Raw genomic sequence first — 16,615 nt, 5'->3', positions numbered from 1 at the left:
CTGAGCCTTCCCCTTAATTACACTATGTAGGAGAATAGGCTAACCTTCTTTTGGCTACTTTAAACTCTGAGCAACCATCTCAAAATGCTGAAAATATTTATCAACCTCTGCCTCGTCAAATGGAGGTACCAATTTAACTTCCCGACTGGCCTCAAACTGATCGCCAGAGTCCAACGCTAGACCCCTTTGCTGCAATCTCTCTATCTTTTCCAGCTCGAACAGCCTCTGTCTTTCTGCTTCCTCCCTCCGTTTTTCTGCTTCTCTGGCCTCAAACTGTATCTGCCTTTCCGCAGTCTCCATCTTTAATTTTTCGCACTTGTACTGGAGCTCAAGCTCACACCTCCAACTCCTCCACTTTAAACACACCCTCAGATACATAACGATCGGCTATTACCCTCTGCATCTGTGCCCTCCTCATTGTCAATTTCACCTTAGCAATACTCAACAGCTCAATTCTTCTGACATCTCCTAATGCCTCAGAGGCTGGCGCTTCCAAACAATAATCAGCATCCATTGCTGCAAAGTTTCCACACACAGATAAATCAGAAGGGATTTCCGAAATGAAATCGATAATTAATGAATATAAAAATCTGTCCATATCCCAGACGCAGGACCCAATTTTGTTATGAACCGTAACGCATTAGAAATAAATCAGCAGCAATTGGAGTCTGTTTTTTTATGTTAAAACCTTTATTAGAATATACTTATAATATAGCAACTTAAGCAAGATAAACAAAAGTTAACAGTGTTATGTGTATATATGTGAATGAATAAAACTCTCAAACTATGGAGCTCCGGGAAACAATTCTTGGAGTATTGAGATGGCAAAGTATGAAACTTCAGTTCAACCACGGAACAGGTGATGAGTGAGAGGTATTTGTAATCCAGGCTAAATGTCAAGAGAAGGCAATTATGTCGAATTCCACATGCTCCATGGTGGTAAAACGAGAGAGCAGTTGCTGGAGATTTTACCTGTCGTCATTTCAAACTCACATATGAATTATCACAAAAATGACTTGTCACAAGGGGTATTGTCTTCAAGTTAATTACCACACCACAGCCAGACAATGGTTAACACATCAGTGGTCTTCACAGTATACCCCAAATCAGATCCACTCCTATGGATCAAACAAGGTGCCAACCACACAATCGATGTACAGTGAATCGATAATTAACTCACCATTGTGGGCATAGGAAAGTTCTAAACAGTGACCCTTGGCCATTACTTACTTTGTTTCGATCCTTCCATTTTTCCTCCTTCACCTCCATCTGACTATGAGTGTCTGTGTCCTTGGTTAAAACTAAACAAGCTGCAAGTCAGACTGATTCATCTTCGTAATCTATCTCTCTCTTAAAGTGACAGTCCACAGCAAAAGAAACCCAGGGATTCATAACAACGGCCACTCCCTAGTGTGAACTGACTGTTGTGCCAGTAGTTGGGATGACTGAGTGAATCCTTTCCCACATTCTTAGCAGGTGAACGGCTTCTCCCCAGTGTGAACTCACAGGTGTACCTTCAGTGTAGATGAGCAAGTGAATCCCTTCTCACAGACTGAGCAGGTGATCAGCTTCTCCTCAGTGTGAACTCGCTGATGTCTCTGTAGGTTGGATAAATGAGAGAAGCCCTTCCCACATTCTGAGCAGGTGAACGGCTTCTCCCCAGTGTGAACTCGCTGATGACTCTGCAGGTTGGATGACTGATTGAATCCCTTCCCACAGACTGAGCAGGTGAATGGCCGCTCACCAGTGTGAACTCGTTGGTGAGCCATTAGGTCAAATGACCGAGTGAATCCCTTCCCACAGACTGAGCAGGTGAGCGGCCACTCCCCAGTGTGAACTCGTTGGTGACGCTGTAGGGTGGATGAATCAGTGAATCTCATACCGGAGACTGAGCAGGTGAACGGCTCCCCACTGTGAACATGAGGATGTATCAGTAGCTTAGATGACAAAGTGAATCCCTTCCCACAGTTCGAGCAGGTGTATGGGCGCTCCACAGAGTGATCTTGTTGGTGAGCCATTAGGTCAAATGACCGAGTGAATTCCTTCCCACATTCTGAGCAGGTGAGTGGCTTCTCTCCAGTGTGAACTCGCTGGTGACGCAGTAGGTCAGATGACTGAGTGAATCTCTTCTCACAGACTGAGCAAGTGAACGGCTTCTCCCCTGTGTGAAATCGCTGATGAGTCTGCAGGGTAGAAGCATGAGTGAATCTCTTCCCACATTCTAGGCAGGTAAATGGCTTCTCCCCAGTGTGAACTCGCTCATGACTATGGAGGTTGGCAGACTGAGTGAATCCCTTCCCACAGACTGAGCAGATAAACGGCCTTTCCCCAGTATGAACTCGCTGATGTACCAGTAGGTGAGATGACCGAGTGAATCCCTTCCCACAGACTGAGCAAGTGAACAGCCTCTCTCCAGTGTGAACTCGCTGCTGAGCCATTAGGTCAGATGACCGAGTGAATCCTTCCCCACAAATTCAGCAGATCACCAGCCTCTGCCTGGTGTGAACTAACTGGTGTGTCCACAGGTGGGATGACTGACTGAATCCTTTCTCACACACAGAACAGGTGAATGTCCTTGACCAGTGTGAACCTGCTTATGAACCTTCAATTGTGATAACCGAGTGAATCCATTCGCACTGAGCAGGTGAACGGCCTTTCTCCTGTGTAAAATGATGGTCTTGCCAGTTGGTCTAATGACCGAGTGAATCCCTCCCCACAGTCTGAGCAGGAAGGATGGTCGATTGAATCCCTTACTCCACTTCTTATATATCGAGACACAGACAACGAAACTGGCATGCCATTTTTGGGCTTCCTGGAGACAAATTCCTTCTCGTTTTTAACCTGTAAAAAGATGTACAAAATCCATCAATGGGCTTTGGTCAACATTTCAGATGAGATGACATGAGTTGCCAAGGGCTGAATTGGAATCACAAAGTTACAGTGAGGTTCAACCCAAGAAAAGAGAGAAATCATCTCCTGACTGGGCAGAGTGCTGGTATCTGGAATGACCATCAATTCCCTGATGCTCTTCCTGTCTCTATAAGAATGGGGCATTTCTGCCATCTCCAATCTGTGACCTGGCTCAGTTTGACTCTCTCCATTGGTATTATTCCCTGTTCCTGCTGAGCTGCATGGTTGCCTGGCTCCACAGTAACTGAAACAGTATCACGCAAATAGTCTTTCTTGACGTGCAGCTGGGGAATCATTTCATGTATTATTAACTTAAGGTGCCACAGTTTTAATGCCATATTAAATAATTCCAGCTGAGATGTATGGTTGGTCCACACAGTTGTTATATGGACAGAGTCAATTTTTGTATTATTTCAGGTTCTTGTAGAAAATTACAACACAGAAACAGGCCCTTTGAACCATCTAGTTTGTGCTGAACTATTTAAACTGCCCACTCCCATACCTCTACCATCCAGGTACCTACACAAACCTCTTAAATGTGGAAATTGAGCTTGCATGCATGACTTGTGCTGGCTGCTCATTCCACACCCGGATGACTGTGTGATGAAGTTTCCCTTCATGTTCCCCTTAATATTTCACCGTTCACCCTTAACCCATGGCCTCTAGTTGTAGTCCCAACCAATCTCAGTGGAGAAAGCCAGCTTGCATTTCCACTATCTATGCCCCTCTATCACAATCAAATCTCCCCTCAATCTGCTACATTCCAAGGAATAAAGTCCGGACCTGTTCAATCTTTCCTTATAACCCAAGTCCTCCAGACCTGGCAACATCCTTGCGAATTTTCTCTGAACTCTCTGAACCTCTTTACATCTTTCCTGTAGGTTGGTGACCAAAACTGCACAGAATTCTCCAAATTAGGCCTCACCAATGTCTTCTACAAGTCAACATAACATCCATCTATTGTTGTCAGTATTCGGTTCATGAAGGCCAATGGGCTAAAATCTTTTTTTTTCCCATCTCTATCTAACTGTGACACAACTTTCAGTGAATTAAGGACTTGTATTCCCAGGTCCCTTTCTTCTACAACACTCCTCCATGCCCGACCAGTCACTGTGAAAGACCTCCTTTGGTAGGTCAGACCAAAGTGCAACAACTCACAGTGGACTGCATTGAATTCCATTTTCCATTTCTCAAACCATTTTCCCACCTGGTCCAGATCGCACTGCAAGCCATGATAGTCTTCTTGCACTCCGCTGAACCCCCAGTCTTGTTGTCATCCACAAATTTGCTGATCCAGTTAACCACACTATCATCCAGATTACTGATAGAGATGACAAACAACAGTTGCAACACTGATCCTTATTGCACACCTCCAGTCACTGGCCACTGGTTAGAGAGGCAACCATCTCCTACCACACTCTTGCTTCTCTCAAAGCTGGTGTCTCATCCAATTTACTGTCTAATCTTGAATGCACAGTGACTGAACTTTCTTGACGAGGCTCCCATATGAGAGTTTGGCAAGTGCATGTGGATAGCATCCACTGCCTTGCCTTCATTCACTTCCTCTATAAGACTGGTTAGACATGACCTACTATGCACAAAGCCATGCCATCTATCCACGTAGATCCAAATATTTATATATTCTGTTTCTGCACAAATGTTCCAATACGTTTCCCACTACTGATTTCAATTTCCTCGTCAAGCTCACCAATGTACAGTTTCTAGTTTATTTTTACAGCCTTTCTTGAACAGCAGAACAACATTGTCTGTCTTCCAATCCTCCAGTACCTCACCTGTCACTGAGGATGATTTAAATATCTGTGCTAAGGCCCCAATAATTTCTGCACTTGTCTTCCGCAGGGTCCTAGTGAACAACTTGTCAGGCCCTGGGGATTGATCCACACTAATTTGCCTCAAGACAGCAAACCTCTCCACCTCTGTAATCTGTACAGGGTCCATGAAGTTGATGCAGCTTTGCCTCACTTCTATAGACTCTGTGTTCATCTCCTGAGTAAATACGGATGCAAAAAAAATCTCCCCAAGTCTATGCTATCCTTCATATGGATTACCATTCTGATTTTCCAGAGAATTATTTTTTTCCCTTGCAATCTTTTTGCTCTCAACATATCTGCAGAATCCCTGAGGATTCTCCTTCACCTTGTCTGCTGGGGCAACCTCATGCCTTCTTTTATTTCTTTCATGAGTGTTCACTTGAATTTCCTGTATTTCATAAGAACCCCATTTGTTCCTATCTGCCTGTACCTGGTATGAACCTCCTTTTTATTGATCTGGGTGAGGAAAGTCAAAGGGGTGTTGGAGCTGCATGCTGGGATGTGGGGTAATGCAGGTTAAACTAAAGTTGCAGGGGGAATGGGAGCCTGAATAACATAACAGGTAGTGGAGAGGTTGTGAAGACAGATGTTGTTCAGGCCTCAGACAAAGTCAGGAATGAAAAAGTTGAGCATGGTGCAGTGAATATGCTGAGCCCTGTATATTTCAATACAAGGAGCAGTGTGGGAAAGCTGGATGTGTTCAGGGATGGATCAACACCTGGAATCAACATTAGGATCTGGCAACTGTGGACTAGGACAAGCTGCTTTCTGGCAAAGGTGTGCTTGGTAAATGGGAGGCCTTCAAAACAAATTTTTAAAGTACAAACTGGGTATGTGCATGTCAGAATAAAAGGTAAAGATAGAAACTGTAGGGAAGCTTGGTTTTCAAGAGATGTTGTGACCCTGAAGCACCAAATGGAGTTGCACAACAGGAATAGACAGGCAGTTTCTTATGGAGTATGAAATGCAAGAGAACACATAAGAAATAAATCAGGATGGCTAAAAGATGGCATGAGGTTGCTGTCACAGAAAAGGTGAAGGATAATCCTCAGGGATTCTAGTGATAGATTAAGAGCAAAAGGATTGCAAGGCACAAAGTTGGTCCTCTGGAAGACCGGAATGGCAATCCACGTGTGTAACAAAGCAGATGGAGGCAATCTTAAATAATTTTTCATCTCTATTTACTCAGGAGATGGACAAAGATTCTATGGGAGTGTGGAAAAGCGGCACTAAAATCATGGACCCTGCACAGATTAAAGAAGAGAAGTTTCTTCACTGTTTAAAATAGAACGTAGAATTCTACAGCATATTCCACGCCATTTAGACTAAAATGTTGTGCCAACCATGTAACCTACTCTAGTAACTTCCCAGAATTTCTCCAGCATATCATCCTCTATTTTTCTAAGCTCCATGTACCTATCTAAGAGGCTGTTAAAAGACCCTGTTCTACCTGCCTGCTGACAGCACATTCCACACATTTCTGTGAAAAAAAAACTTACCCCTGACATCCCTTCGGTATCCATTTCCAAGCACTTTAAAACTATGCCCCCTCGTGTCAACCATTTCAACCCTGCGAAGAAACCTCTGGCCACCAACAGGCTCAATACTCCATCATTTTATGCTCCTAAAAAAGTCTCTAAATATAAACAAGGAAATTATCCACTGCACAATATACTTTCCACAATTCAGTACTTTTACACAGACAGTTGTGTAAAAATGGCCCAAAGAATATCGGGGACAAACAGGCCCAATTCACCACAACCACAAACTGTTCCTGCTGCAACCATCCGGGAAACGGTACCACAGCAAAAGGAGCAACAGGCCCCGGGACATCATCTTCCACCAGGTCATCAGACTGATTAATTCATGCTGATACAATTGCATTTCAATGTTATATTGACTGTCCTATGTGCAAACTATCTACCATAAATTACACATTGCACATTCAGATGGAGATGTAACGTAAAGATTTCTACTCCTCATGTTTATGAACTATGTATCTAATAAAGTCAATTCAATTCACCCTCTCCACTATCTGTTCTGTCATTCTGGCTCCCTTTCCTCCTACAACTTATTTTAACCACATCACCCCCTCCCCTGTTCACAACCACTAGCAAGCCTTACCACTAGGATATTCATCCCCTCTTGTTCTGTTCCTATAACTAACGAATCCCCTATCAGCCCTTTGACTTTCCTCTGCCAGGTAATCCCTCCCAACAGTTTCTAAAATGATCCACCTGTTGTTGTGGGGGATGGTCACAAGAGTACTCTGCGATGCCTATTTAACCTCATTCCCCTTCCTGACTCTCACCCAGTTTCCTGTGTCCTGCACCTTGGGTGTAACTCACCTCTCTTCATGTCATATGTATCACCACCTCCAACTGCTGGATGACCTGGAATTCACCCATTTCAAGTTGCAGCTCATTGAAGTGCAGTGCTACAAGCTGCAGCTGGATGCGCATCTTGAAGGTGAGTGCATCAGGGACACTGGAGGTCTCCCCTCCTTCCCTGCGATACCCCTGTAATTTGTAATAACCAGTGTGCAGATAAATCTTGTACTGTGCATTTTTTACCCAGTGACAAAATGTGCACAGTGAATTTTATATAGAGAGGTATTCATTTTCACAGCGAGCAAATCACTGTCAATAGGAACTTTGATCTCCTCTGGGTTTGATCGAGTTCATCTGCACTCTCAGACAACCTATGTAGCAGGCCTGGAACAGGAAATGGAGGATTTTCTCACCAAAGCTTTTGCACATTGTCCATATGTGGTTTGCTTGCTCAACTATGCATTAAAAAGTCAGATTTCCAAATATCACTCCACTTCTTCCCATTTGTAAATTCTCCAGCAACTCTTGCATCACCAAAATGCAAACAGGCATCACCAGTTTCTGTGTTCTACATAAATATTCCCCCTGAACCCTCCCCCAATGACTGATGGTGGTGAACTCAGTGATGGTAATGCCATTGAATATAAAGGGAAGGGCAGTAGTCTGTCTCCCTGGAGTCTGGTACATTTGTGATGTTAAAGCTACTTGTTGCCCAGGGTGTTTGATATCATTATGTACCCAGAGAGAATTGGACAAAACATGTTCTCACCGGTAGAAAAGTCCAGAGCAAGACGAGGTAGAACAAGCAACACACAAAATGCTGGAGGAACTCAGCAGGCCGGGCAGCATCTTTGGAAAAGAGTACTAATGCTGATATCCTCCGGGATTTTGGGTGTTGCTTGAATTTCCAGCAGCTGTAGATTTTCTCTTGCTGCGGTTGGATGCAGAACAAAGGTGATTTCCTCAACAGCTGATAGAAAGATTTTATTCTCTTTTTCCGAATTCCTAATCCTTGCATTCAGATAGCTGGAGCTCAGCTCTGTCTGTGAGATCTATCTGCTCCCATTCCCTGATTAGCCGGAAGCTCCCCGGGGCCCGTGTACGGATCGTGGGGCTCAGAGAGATGAAAAAGACCTGCCTGTGCCGAGTTTGTGGGCCACAGTCTCCGGTTCGCACAGCAATTGTCACTCAATTAAAGTCGAAAAAGTCCTTACCTTTCCGCTCCTCCCGACATTTTGTATACTGCGCGCATGCGTAGTTATCGGAGACGGCAGCAATCCTAACGCATGCGCATTTGATCGGTGCTTCAAACGACAGCGAAATTTTAACCGCGGGGCTTTATGGGTAATCATGGTGCCATTAAAAATTTCTGCAAGCATCTGTTCCATGTCCGTAACTCAGATTTTTTTTCTGTGTAGAGAACTTAGCAGCTTTCTTAACGCAGAAAGCGGCTCCGATAAACGATACAATTATTATCAACATGCATTTCGTGTATCGAATGCCAAAGTACAATCCTCTTACAAATGCAGATGTGAAACAAAAGAGATTCTGCAGTTGCTGGAAACACAGACACACACACACACACACACACACACACACACACACACACACACAATACTGGAGGAACTCTACAGTTCAGGCGGCAACTAAGCAGAGGAGTACACAGTCTAGACATGCTGAAGGGGCTCGGCTTAAATGCTGCCGATTAATTCCTCTCCACATTTGCTGCCTGATCTGATGATTACCTACAATGTTCTGTAGAAATTAACCATTTTGTTTTTCAATTAACCAGTTTCCAAATGATTCCCATCTTTCATTCATAGCCACATCCTGCTGGTCTGGTTCCTCTTCCTCCTCCTGCTCGTAACCTCCAGACCCCATCTCTTTCCAGAGCCCCAAAGCCCTGATTGGTGCTGGTAACTCTTTGATTTCTGACTCTGCTCCACCGAAGATTCACTCGCTAGTCTGCTGTCAGGCTTAAGAGGTGCATGGCAACAACCCGGCTGTCTGAGGCACAGTCCTTTGAAATTGGTGAAAATGACACAAAGTTTGAAAAGAGCAGGGAAAAAGGAGTTAAGCCACCTTAGTCCAGAGCCCTGGGGAAGGTCAAATACTCAGCGAGCTCATCGTGTCAATTAGTCTGGGGAAAATAATAAAGGCCATTCATGCAGGTGTGTAAGATGATGAGACGCATTGATTGTGTGAAAAGTCAGAGGCTTTTTTTCACCAGGGCTGAGATGGCCAACACGTGGGGGGCATAGATAAGGTGCTTGGAAGTAGTTCAAGGGAGGTGTCAGAGATATATATTTTTATACAGATAGTGGTGGGTGTGTGGACTGTACTGCCAGCGACGGTGGTATAGACGGGTACAATCGAGACTTTTAAGAGAATCTTAGATAGGTACACGGAGCTTAGGAAAATAGAGGGTTCTGTCGTAGGGTAATTCTAGGCATTTTCTCGAGTTGGTTGCTGTGGGCCGAAGGACCTGTAATTTGCTGCAGATTTCTCTAATTCTGGGAATTCAAGGGAAATCTCTTCTCCCACGGAGTGGTGACAAGTTGCAATAGGGAGAGTGAGAGATAAATTTTAAAATACTGATATGGAACAGAAACCTGGGCAGAGAGCAGATAGACCGAGTGGCCTTACTAGTGTACATCGTGAGTTTGGCAGTGACATTAAGTACCTGCGACATTGGATTTGATACAGAATTGATGTATCTTTCACAGATCCACAATATTAAACGCCAGTGGAGCGCTGTCTTCTCCCGCATCTCTAACTCCACATTTAAGGATCGCTGGCATTCAAACGCTGGTAAACGCAACATGTACAACACACTGGAGGACCTCAGCAGCTCGGGCAGCATCCATGAGAACGTTGTGTAGAGGGGGTTTCTTATTAGTATAAGGGGGTTTCTTCTTTGGGAGGGTTTATTTTTCTTTTTTGTTACTGCGTATGTTAATCAAATGGCTTCTTTGTTTTGTTAAAAGTAGGAATGCTTCTTTGTGGCAAGAGAGTGCTGAATGCTTGTTTGAGTTAAATTTACTGATAACGGGAATTGTATTCATTTGTTAACCAATTGGAATTAATGTTATTCTCTCTTCTGGGTCTGTAAGCTATTGTTGGCGGGCTTTTGGGGAGATCGCTGCGATGGGGTGTGTGAGAGAGAGAGGACGCGATGCTGTAAATTAGGTGAGGAACGGACCCCGAGTGGGGGTCCGAGGCCAGGATGTTCGGCAAGGAGAGAAGACGAAGGTAGATGTGCTTGGTTGATCACTCCGAGTGGTCCTGAGCTGCGAGTCGAGGAGTTCGGAGGGGATCAAATGGTGGCCAGAAGACTTTGTTAATTGAGCTCCAACGGTTGTGCACGAAGTGGTTTGGAGTTTGATAAGACTTGGCGCCTTTTCTTTATTTTCTTTTCCTTTATATATATTGTATCATTATTAATCACATAGTTCTAGTAATATCTATAAAGTGTTATAATTTAATTGCATATGGTGTGCTGTCTATTATTATTTTATTAAACCCAGTGTTTCGAGCTGCTCGTGAGGACTTGTGTAATAGCCACGGACCGGTACCGAATTCAAACGAGAGCCGGTGGCGATACTGCCTGGGGGAAGTATCTCAGGGTGAGACCCTCTTAGTGGACGTTCCGAAATACCACGAGGGAGGGGAAGACACCTCGGTTAGAGGGAGGTCGCTGCGACTGGGCCCTGAAGACGTGGGAGACTTAGGCAGCGTGAGTGTGGAGAATAGTGCGCTGAAGAGCCACACTGTCATTGACCAGAATACGGCCCTGCGGGCCGAACAGGCGATGGTCTGTCTGAGTGGTGCGAAGTGGTTTAAGGTGCTGGATCTGAGGAGCGGATGTTGCCAGATCCCAGTTAGTGAGGCCGACAAGGAGAAGACAGCCGTTATAGGTCCCCTAGCATTCTTCCGGTACGAAAAGATGCCAGAGGGCATATCCGGAGCCCTTGCAAACTTCCCGCGGGGCATGTGGAAGACCATGGGGGATGTGGAGGTGCTTGGGATTTTGGCGTATGTGGATGTTCTCCTGGTATTTGGATTTGCCTCGGGAGAATCTGAAGCGAGACTGTTGCAGGAGCGACTGAGAACTAAAGAGCTGAAGCTTTCTCTGGACACGTGCCAGGTCAGGTGAAGGTCGCAGCTCGTGAGTGACTGTCTCTACGGAATCAAGTTTGATGTGGAGATGGAGAGGCCAAATTCTCAGCAGAAACCGGAGAAAGTGATCCGGAATCAGTTGGAAGACCAAGAAAGTTATCTGCTTAAGAGTAACAGCAAACCGAGAGCCCGGAGAGGGGAGTTTGAGGCGGTGAAGCAATTGCGGACAGATCTTGGAAGAGGGAAGCGGAACTTTGAAGGGAACCTGAAGATGACCATCGACAGTCCAAATGAAGTGGAAACCCTGAAGGTCGACCTTGAAGAAGTCATCAGGAAGGATAAGCTGAAGATAAGTGCAGTGAATACAGAATTGTTGAGACTGTGGCGGGAGTTGGAGGAGCCAGAGAGGAAGCTGATGTCTCGATTGCGGGAGGCTGAAGAGTCTGGGGGAGCAGTGCAGGCCACGTGCTTCCGTTTGGAGAAGATCAAACGGCAGCTACCGATCGCAGAAGTGAGGAAGAATATGGATTCGAAGGATGATGCGCTGGGTGTGTGGTACATGCTGCCTTTTGCTGACTTTCCCTCGATTGAGGAAGAGAACTTTAGCCCTTCTACCACTGAGTCAGGTGCAGTGGGGAGGGTTAGCCGTGGGCAGCAGGGGGCTCAGAGTTGCAAGGGGTTATGAGTGAGAGATTGAGAGAGGAGTTGGCAAGCGGACCCGATGTATGCCCGGTTGTGTTCGAGCCTGGAGGGATTTGCTGAAGGGGTACGGAGGTCTCGGAGGGTTAAGGAACTCCCAGATAAGTTGAGCTATGTAGCCCCTGAGGAACAGGGCGTGAGGTCTACTGTTTGGGGAGCAATGTCACTGTTTGTGCCTGGGTTAGGGTGTGTATTGGCAGGAAGGGTTGGGGAGTTATTTAGAAGTCATGAGGACATGACTTTTATTTGCTGGGGGAGAGTGCAAAGGGCGTTTCTTCGTTGTAACTCCTTCTGTTAATCAAAATGGCTTCTTTGACTTGTTAAAAGTAAGAATGCTTCTTTGTTATAAAAGAGTGCTGGAAGCTTGTTTGGGTTAAAATTTACTGATAACGAGAATTGCATTCATTTGTTAACCAATTGGGATTAATGTTATTCTCTCTTCTGGGTCTGTAAGCTAGTTTTGGCGGGCTTTTGGGGAGTCGGCCCGAGGGGATGAGGGAGAGAGGACGCGAGGCTGTAAGCTGGCTGACGGAACCGAGGCCAGGTTGTAGATGTACATCTGTACAAAAATGACAGGAAAAATATAAATTGACCGTGAGCAATGGCTACAACCGCGACAGCGCAGGGATTTACCTGCAAATTAACTGTGATTGTGCAGGTAGCTCATTGCATTAGTTTCCACTCAATAGTACCGATGACAGAAACAACATACCATCTCGATTTCAGACAAAACCTCGGCTCAGCAGCAGATTCTATTGGTGCCAGATATTGTTACAATCAGAAACTATTTCTGCCCAATCAATTCTAAGTGCTGACTATAGACAGCGCAATGCGACAGATTCTGTGAACACAGGACAGGGCCTTTCTGTGAAGTTTCTGTCCATATTCCACTTCTATCGACCGCTTCAAGGTCGCAGTTTTGCAATTCCCGCCATGTGCTCTTCGGTCAGAGTAAAGAATGTTTCAGTGTCAGTAAGTGTTACCAGGGAAAGCTTGACAGCTTGATTAGGGTCGATATTTTTGTTCTGCTTTCGGCGGAGCAGGGGGTTTGGGGTGTGGCGATCGGCATGCTGTTCTAGTGCATTTAAAACGACAGTGATTAGTTTTAGTAACAGAAACCAACGAGCATACATTGACTCATCGCAGAATTCGGACTCTGCCAGTGCAGTCGCACGGTGCACGATGTACCTATTGCAAAACTATGAAAATGCTTGTCTATTGTCTCCCTTTTTCCAACCCCAGACCCTCAGTCAAACAAAGCAGGTCACTCCAGGATGGCATTAAAGCCACAGCACGGCCAATCTCACGATAACACAGTCACCCTCCTCCTTGCAACATCCTCGTTAATTCTGTCGACACTCTTTCCACTTTAACCACATTTCGCACTCTCTGAATCTCTCACACACACACACAGACACACGCACAACCCCCTTCCGGAAATAGCACAAGATAGATCGGTGATTATGAGGATCTGGGGACCGTTCTGGAGACACTGCAGCCGCCTTTCGACTCTGCTCAGTGCGCGGCTTGATTGATCGACTGTAACACCGAGGTGAACGGATATTTCACCGCGCTGATCACCTGCTTCCTGAACTTCGACTGAGTCACCGCGCAAATAAATGTGTTCGTGCAGCAGCTGAAATTCTTCAGCAAAGCTCCGACCATATGGAAGATCCATTCAGAATCACTGAAATCCATGAATCGTATTCCTTTGATCTCATAATACAGGAAATTTACAACCAGTGTCATCCACAGGAGGATGAAGCTGCCGGAGAGGGTGAAGAGTAAAACTACAGACCTCCTCCGGCTCTCCATCTCCGGGTCCCTGCTGTTCTCCCCCTTGCTCTGACCCCTCAGCCCCTTACGGACCCGACTGGCCACAACAATGTGCCTGACCGTCAGAGCGTTGACAAGCAGAATCACAGCGAAAGGGATGAACGGATTTAAAACTATGTCGAGCCAATCGTATAATACCCACCCGAGGTCAGTGAAAGTGTTGGCCCTGAGTTCACAGAATCACGGTACATTGTTGACTATCTGTCTGGGTTCCCAGAGGAAGAAGCGGGGAATGTTTTTTTTCAGAAAGGACAGCATGCCGGTTGTTGTGGGAACCACAGCAGCAGTTTTCCCCGTGCAATATTTTGTTTTCATCTTCTGACAGCAGATGGCGACAAACAGATTGAAAGTGAAGGTGACGGTGAACCAAACAGAACAGTATGTGGCTGTGAGCCTCCGAACCTCGATAACACTGCAGACATGGTAAATCTTCATAAAATTCCACGGAAAGTAATGATAGAAGACATGACGTACAAGGACCTCTATGACACGGTCAGGAGATCCCCGCTGCCATGCCCACCAGGTAGCGAGTGGTGCAGGTAGAGAGGCCGCACTTTCCCCGGGACAGGATCACAATTGCCGCTAAATTCACTGCAGGGGCAGAGAAGAGAACAGACACCGTGCATTATTAAACTCATTCTCCGGGAATGGCCACAGGTTCGGGTTTCAGCCAGAGGTCAGGAGACTAGATGAGGTGACCGGCTGCTCATCGAACACCAAACATGGGTCTCCCTGTCTCTGACCTGCCTTCTTCAATGTGGAGATAAGGTAATGTGACCGTAATCGTCGGGGTTAAACAGTAGCGCCATGAACAACAACGATCTGTGTTCATCCCGTTTCCCGTCACTGATTTAACCGTGACTGTCCAGACCTCTGGAAACTCAGCATCTGACGGGGCCGGGACAGTCTCCGGGGATCAGAGGGGGATCTCATTGAAGCCTTCTGAATGTTAAAAGAGCTAGGCAGAGAAGATGTGGGAAAGATGTTTCCCATGGTGGGAGAGGCTTGGACAAGTGGGCACAGCCTCAGAAAAGAGGGGCGCCCCTTTAAAACAGAGATGCGGAGGAATTGTTTTCACCAGAGGGTGATTAGTTTGTGGAATTTGTTGCCACATGGTCTTGTGGCAGCCAGTTCGCCGGGTATATTTAAGACAGAGATTGATAGCTTCTTGACTGGGCATGTCATCAAGGTTACGCGGAGAAGGCCGGAAACTGGGGTTGAGGATAAGGGAAAAAACGGATCAGCCCTGACTGAACGGCGGAGCAGAATCGATGGGTCAGATGGACTAATTCTGCTCCTATATCCGATGTTCTAATAGTGCCAAAAGGGAGACAACACAGACAAAATGCTTGGGGAACTCAGCAGCTGCGGCCACATTGAAGAGACACTCAAATTATGCGACCGATGCCTTGCTTTCGGGCAAAACGGGGCACTACGTTACTTCGGGTCTCTGAGCGAAAGCCGGGCCAACATAGTAACCAGATACTGAGTGGCTCCGCTACTTCTACAGCGCAGCTCATTTCAGCATCCCACGTCAGTAGGTCCGGGACTCAGGTTCAGGAGATCGGACCCAATTATTGACATACAGTCAATAGAATGTGACTGTGACAGGATCCACAGGAAGAAGAGAAACACAGGATCAGTAACCCAGTCCGAGAACTTGAAAATGCAAACCACTCCCAGTCACACCATCCCAGAGTGGTGTCCGTCCCGAAGACTTGTACAACTCTGGAGACGGTGCCACTGAAAGTCTCCTAGTCTCTCCTTCCTGGAGAGCTGCCTGTCCCCAGCACTAGGATAACATAGAAAACGTGCCATTAGAACTTCCCAGGCACACCTTCCCGGGGGATATCCGGCTCTCAACTCTGGGATAACATGGACAAGTACCATTGAAAATTCCCAGTCACACCTTCCAGGAGGATAACCGGCTCCCAAAACTGGAACAACTCTGGAGAGGATGTCATTAAAGGACCAAGTATACACTCCGGTCAATAACTCATAAACAGTCAACACCGCAGTGTATAACATTACTAGTCTCACATTATCGGAGAGCTGCTTGTCCCCAGCATTGGTACCACTCTGAACAAAATTCCATCAAATGCAAGAGCAACGTTCAAGTCAATCCTGTGAGTTAGAGGAGAGACAGGGATTTAGTTCAGTTTGTTATTTAATCAGAATATTGAAGAGTCAGGATCGATATCACTCTCGGATATTACTGTCACGAGCATCAAGCGGGAAGCTTGTAAAATGACACCAAGCTCCCAACACTGGGACGACTCAGGACAGTCACTCCGGTCAATAACTCATAAACAGTCAACACCACAATGTATAACATTACTAGTCTCACATTCCCGGAGTGCTGCCTGTCCCCAGCATTAGGACCACTCTGAACAAAATTCCATCAAATGCAAGAACAACGTTCGAGTCGGTCCCGTAAGTTAGAGGAGAGGCAGGGGTTTCGTTCCGTTTGTCATCAAACATGAAAAATTAAAATATTGAACAGTCAGGATCGATATCACTGACGGATATTACTGCCACGAACATCAGCGAGAAGCTTGTAAAATGACCCCAAACAGCTCATACCGGTTAACAGACAGAACTGCCGGACACGAATTTCTGTGCTCACTCACCAGGAACTCCAATGACGACAACGAACACGTTCAGTATTTTGTCCACACGGAGGTAACTAACAAACAACGCAGGCATTTTCTCTGGTCAGTGATCTGTCCCCGTGAGCTACAGGCGATCTCCAGGAATGAAATCTCAAGGCTGCACATACCTGGGGTTTCAATAATATTTACCAACTCCACGGGGACAGGTTTCAACAGATTTAAAAATAAACGTTTTCAAAATCATTTACAAATTGATTACGTCAGCCAAGTGTAATCA

The 16,615-nt window shown here is 45.9% G+C and overlaps 1 protein-coding gene across 2 annotated transcripts; it reads right to left on the bottom strand.

Moving 5' to 3' along the window:
- Positions 1–661: 661 nt before the first annotated feature.
- On the bottom strand, positions 662–8,330 carry LOC132388951 (zinc finger protein 239-like). Of its 2 annotated transcripts, none has more exons than XM_059961372.1 (2): positions 8,287–8,330; positions 662–2,841 (listed from the first exon to the last, which is right to left on the bottom strand). In XM_059961372.1, the coding sequence occupies exon 2, from the start codon at positions 2,436–2,438 to the stop codon at positions 1,503–1,505; it is 936 nt and encodes a 311-aa protein (XP_059817355.1). In that variant the 5' UTR covers positions 2,439–2,841; positions 8,287–8,330; the 3' UTR covers positions 662–1,502. The 2 variants fall into 2 exon arrangements, with proteins under 2 accessions (XP_059817355.1, XP_059817356.1); XM_059961373.1 differs by lacking the exon at positions 8,287–8,330 and adding an exon at positions 7,091–7,202.
- Between the last annotated feature and the right edge of the window lie 8,285 nt (positions 8,331–16,615).

The sequence above is a fragment of the Hypanus sabinus genome, unplaced genomic scaffold (assembly GCF_030144855.1).
Source record: "Hypanus sabinus isolate sHypSab1 unplaced genomic scaffold, sHypSab1.hap1 scaffold_441, whole genome shotgun sequence".
Taxonomy (NCBI): Eukaryota; Metazoa; Chordata; class Chondrichthyes; order Myliobatiformes; family Dasyatidae; genus Hypanus; species Hypanus sabinus.
Note: the sequence above shows the minus strand (reverse complement) of the source record. Positions and strands in the feature narration are given on the sequence as shown.

What these genes read in the sequence shown, in the direction of transcription:
- LOC132388951 (XM_059961372.1), bottom strand. Translation starts at nt 2,438, where the DNA reads ATGGCTCAGCAGCGAGTTCACACTGGAGAGAGGCTGTTCACTTGCTCA.